General features: G+C 28.9%; 1 protein-coding gene across 1 annotated transcript; it reads left to right on the forward strand.

Annotated features, from left to right (window-relative positions):
* The first annotated feature begins 1473 nt into the window (after positions 1-1473).
* LOC119685454 lies at positions 1474-3893 on the forward strand. Its single transcript, XM_038099732.1, has 5 exons — positions 1474-1548; positions 2757-2924; positions 2986-3127; positions 3183-3692; positions 3803-3893. The coding sequence occupies exons 1-5, from the start codon at positions 1516-1518 to the stop codon at positions 3808-3810; spliced, it is 861 nt and encodes a 286-aa protein (XP_037955660.1). The 5' UTR covers positions 1474-1515; the 3' UTR covers positions 3811-3893.
* The last annotated feature ends 1708 nt before the right edge of the window (positions 3894-5601 follow it).

Genomic DNA, 5601 nt, shown 5'->3' on the forward strand with positions numbered 1-5601 from the left:
GTTGTCGTACCATGCCAGTGGTATTGAGAAATTTACTAGTTTCGTTTATTATCTTATAAAATCAGAAACTGCAGTGATACTACCATCTCTACGAATATCGTACCATGCAACATTGACCATATTCTCAAGAACTTTATTTTAAAACTGTTGAATTATATCAATACTGCTCTAGAGGTTCCGGCCCAAATTTGTACAATATAAGGCCACACTGGTTTTGTGTATGCAGAGTTTTAATCTATTTCTGATGAATTAGTCCACTAATGAAAGCTTCAATCTGAGTTATTTATGTTTTTTATGATACCAAAAGAAACTGTGTTCTTGTTATATTTTAATTCAGTTCTTTCCAGACACGAAGGAAACCTTTATCGTCATATCGTATTACAGCGGCGTCAAGTTTATGTGAATCTAGATCTATTTAGGACGATCAACGTTTATGTTAAATTCTCATTAATTAAAATGTTATTGTTAATATAGTTTTATTTATAGTATGTGGCATTTAAAAACTTATAGTAATTTCTTTAATTGTTTTTCAATTTTTCTTAAAGTCTATAATATTCTTAGTATAATTATTTTCACCTTAGAAAAGCGGTAGTAGAGGAATGAAAAATATGTTTGGTTATGAAATAAAAACCACTGGAAGGAACTAAAGCGGGTTTTTATTCAAATCGTTTAAGTTCATTATGCATTTTTATTTATGCAAAAAAATAAAAAAACTTTTTAAGGTAAATGGTACAAAGAAATAACACAGAAAACCTACCTTTTGCAAACACCTCCTACATATGTTGAAGGAAATAAAAATATATATAAATATAAAATACAAACTTATTCGTACATCTAATGTCAGTGAACTTAATACTATCAAAGGGAACCCCAAAGCGCTTACATGAAACATGACGACGGTTTCAAAGGGAAAATACATCTAAAACACTTGTTGAACTCAAAATGTTCGTTGTGTGTTAAAGATAATTATCGAGGAAGCAATAGAAAAAGTAAGCAAATAAATTTTCCACGTCAAGAATCTAATTTCGAGGTCTAACCAAGTCTGACATAATGACGACAAAATCTAAAAATGTAACTTAGATTTTAGTACCTTAAATACTGAACACACTGTCGTCACTGTTGTCACTATTTGCCTGTATCTGCACATCTAGTTCAGACTTTCGTTAAGTTTTTCATTGAGCATTTGTTTGGATTCCTTCCTGTTACTTTATGTAGAAAAAATATTGAATTTTAGAATTCGACAGACAACTCTTCTTTAAAACTATTTTCAATTATTTACAGAATATATTGCGTAAATTAGTTGGTTTTCAACTGTTTAGCTGAATAGACGTTTATAATTTCAACGTAAAAATACGTGAAGTACTTGTAGAAAAAACAAAATTTATATTAATACAATTAACTAAAGTCAAAAATTAATAAATACATATATATATATATATATAAATATAATTAATTATTTAAAAAACAAACATTCAAAACTGAATATAAAAACATAAATACAATGTAGATTTAGAAATGGAGGATCAGGAGCAAGACAAGGATTCAAATGTACATATCGATTTCATCCAGTATTAAGATAAAAAAGCAGTGCATTTTAAGTCTAGAATGCTTAAGCCTATTAAAATATTTATAATGTATAATAAATATGTGAAGAAATATAATACAATAAATCTGAAATATATATATATAATATACATAATGTTTATATAAATATATTATATATAATAAACATAATGTTTATATATATGTAAATAATGTATTAATAAATATAACATTAGTTTTACATATCTATAAATTTTATTTTAATAAGACTAATATTAAATATATTTAATATTCTTTATATATATAATGATATGCATAATAAATATAGAAAGAAAAAGTAATTTAATAAATCTATAACCTTTATTTAAACATTATAATAAATAATCTAAATATCTACATAAATGAATTTATAAAAGAAATATTAAAAAAAGAAGAATAATTATTTCTATTATTTAATTAAAATTAAATATTATATAATATGATATATTATATTATATTATATTATTAATATATAACATATTAAAATATAAAATTTATATTCAAATTTACAATATCTTTGTTAATGTTTGCTAAATCAATCTTAAAAATTGCAAAATTATTCGCATTGACCTGCAATTTTTTTCTGCTTTTCATTCCACAGATATGGGTTATATTTCTAAAAATAATCTATATATGTGGTGTAGAGAGAACTCTAATTAAATTAAAAAAATTGTATTTAAAAAAATCGAATATATTTTATAAATAGATTTCTTTACATTTTTGAGCTCATTTTTATCTGTTTGTTTGTATATCCTTCTAGTTGAGCAGACTCTACCGGTAAATAATGTTGGTCTCTTCCTTATAGAATAGTAACACTAAAAACGTTTGTAGTTGTACATTCAACCTCGAAAACTATATTCTAAGCATTATATTTCTATCGACACCTTTCCAAGTAGTAAAATTAAATAATAGAAAATTTCTATTGCCTCATTTAGTAACCTGCCTTCTGAATATTTTGTTATTTGCATATATATTGCATTCAACTTTTTACTTAATGTAATTGTTTTCACCCTTAATTTGTGAAATACTACGTCAATTATTTAAATATATTATATAATCTTTACAACACAGAAATAAATATACCATAGTTTCATAAATATATTGTATTATATTGTTTTTAAATATATTATTTTTTCATTAATAAACAAACTTTAAAATTTTAACAATATTTCTAGATTGTTGATAAACAAGGAAATACAAGATTATTTTCGGAGAGTTCACCAGATTTAAGTGCCAATAATATTGATGAAAACTTTAACATCGAAGAAAATAGTATATCTTCATGTAGTTCAGTCGAACCACGAAGTGAATGCAGCTACACCGACAATGAACAAATACTCAAAGTAAAAATTTTTCAAAATTATAAAAAAATATAAAAGAAAATAATAATATAATATCTTACAGAACAATAAGGTTGATAAATCGCAACAACATAAAAATCTCGACAATTCACTGGGACGTGAATCAGCTTTGAGCGATTATGTTGCGAACCACACAGTACCATTACCTGACTTTTCTGCGCCGCCAACAGAATCTGAAGAGGATGGTATGTTATTACTTACAACTTTATTTGTACGGCATTATATAAAATATATTTTTAGACTTTGTTTCGGTGACCTCTAGTAAGATTGGTGATGCCACCTGGGAAGATAACTGGCTTTTTAGAAAGAAACGCTCATCATTGAGTAATTCTACTTCAACAACTGGATGTGGTATGTTAGTACCTGCACCCACAGAAGATATACGTGCTCAAATTGGTGATAAAACAGCTGATGAAATCAGTGATCTTTCAGAATTTGGTTCAGACACTGATGACTCATCAATAGATTTACTGCATACTAAATCAGTAAATAATCGTGTATTGAATAAACATGTTATCGGTGGTGAAAATACAAAAATGGCACTTGATGAACTAATAGAATGTGCTAGCATAGTTTCAGGCACACTAATAGAAGAAACCGAGCCCACATATACTGAAACAAAAAATGAACAGATTACACAAATTCTATCGACGAAAATGGAGACTTTCAATGAGCACGTGAATAATGTATCAAGCACAAAAGGTGAACAACTAAAATTAGCAGACCAAATTGAGTGTGAACCCATATCAGGTAAGTCAGAATATTTTTTATTTTCCCATATGTAACTAGTAATATAGATTCACACTAACATTAGTCTGTAAATTAAAATGAAACATTTTCCTTTCGTGTAAATTGCATAGTTCTATAAGCTAGTTTATCATACATGGAATACCAATCGAGCTTCCAGTAGAATCACAAAATGTCATTTCCAATCGAAGGAATCAAGTATCTTTGCATGATAAAAGAAACGACTTTGAGCTGTCGTTTATGTTTTCAGACTTAAATCAAATCGACTTGTGTGAATCGACTGATTACACTGGATATAGTACAATAGAAATTTTTGATGCAGATCCAAGTGATAATGCATGTGAAGAAACTGAACCTCGGGGTCCTTCAGTTATAGAAATTCTTGCTGCAATAGCACTTGGACCTATGATTGCCATACCTGCTGCGGAACAGGAAACCGTATTAACGCCGAATGAAATTGTTTCTTTAAAGGAACTAAGCGATTTAGCTTTATCTGAAATAAATTCACGTTCGACAGAAAGAGTGCACCATACACTAGGTGTAATTCAAGAAGAAATGTCCGATGACGAATGCCAAAAAGAATACATAAAAGAAAGCAAGCATCTTTTATCCCTAAGTGAATTAAGTTCATTTACATCAAAAACAGACATATTTATCGAAGATCAACCAGTTTCTGAAGAGAACGTTCAGCTACTCAAATACCAAAATGCAAATACAGCAGTTACAAATATAGTTTTAGAGGTACAATGTGAAGATGCTGAATTACTGTCTACTTCATCAACAACTGATAATATAATATGTGTGCAATCTGTTACTGCCGAAAATGTATCTCATAGTAAAGAACTACAAAACTCAAAGGAGCTCGTTGCAATTGAAATAGAAACAACAATCCCCAAATCTGATATTAATGAAACAAAAAAATCAGTAGAGAAATGTAGTGAACTTTCTTCTGAATATGCACATGTCGAAACCCCAGCAGTGACCCAAATCTGTGAAAAAATTAACATGAAAGAATCAAATGTATTAGTTCAGAATACAGTTGCAGAAGTACAATGTGAAGAAATTGGATTAGTTTCCTCATTAGCAACAACAGAAAACGTAATACATATTCAATCTCCTTCCGAGGAAAATATATCTAATGCTAAAGAACTACCAACTTCACTGAAACTCATTGTAACTGAAACTGAAACAAAAACAAACAAAATTGATAAAGCATCAAATAACTCCGTAGAAGAAGACAATATAATTTGCACAGAAGATGTTCCTGTAGTAACCTCTGAACGGACAATAATCTGTGAATCAAATAATGCAATAGAATCAAATGAATTAGTATCAGATACAGTTGTGGAAGTACAATGTGAAGAAATCGAATTAGTTTCTTCTGAAGCAACAACAGATAATGAAACATGTATTGAACCTGTTTCCGAGGAAAATGTATCTAATGCTGAAGATTCACAAAATTTACCGGAACTCACTGCATCTGAGACTGAACCACCAATAAACCAAATTGATATAACTGAAACGAATAACTCAGTGGAAGAAGAGAATCTTATTTGCTCAGAAGATGTACCTGTAGTAATCACTGAAGCGACAATATCATGTGAATCAAATGAATTAGTACCAGATACAGTTGTGGAAGTACCATGTGAAGAAATTGAATTAGTATCTTCTTTAGCAACAACAGATAATGAAACATGTATTGCACTTGCTTCCGACGAAAATGTATCTAATACTGAAGATCTACATAATTCGCCGGAGCTCACTGCATCTGAAACTGAACCACCAATAAACCAAATTGACATAGCTGAAACGAATAACTCAAAGGAGGAAGAAAATCTTATTTGCTCAGAAGATGTACCTGTAATAACCTCTAAAGCGACAATAATATGTGAAGAAACCAACACAATAGAAT

The sequence above is a fragment of the Teleopsis dalmanni genome, chromosome 2 (assembly GCF_002237135.1).
Source record: "Teleopsis dalmanni isolate 2A chromosome 2, ASM223713v2, whole genome shotgun sequence".
Lineage (NCBI taxonomy): Eukaryota > Metazoa > Arthropoda > Insecta > Diptera > Diopsidae > Teleopsis > Teleopsis dalmanni.

Coding starts and splice junctions, on each gene's coding strand:
- LOC119685454 (XM_038099732.1), top strand. CDS start 1,516: ATGGAGGATCAGGAGCAAGACAAGGATTCAAAT. Junction 2,925..2,985: donor ACAATGAACAAATACTCAAA/GTAAAAATTTTT, acceptor AATATCTTACAG/AACAATAAGGTTGATAAATC. Junction 3,128..3,182: donor AACAGAATCTGAAGAGGATG/GTATGTTATTAC, acceptor ATATATTTTTAG/ACTTTGTTTCGGTGACCTCT.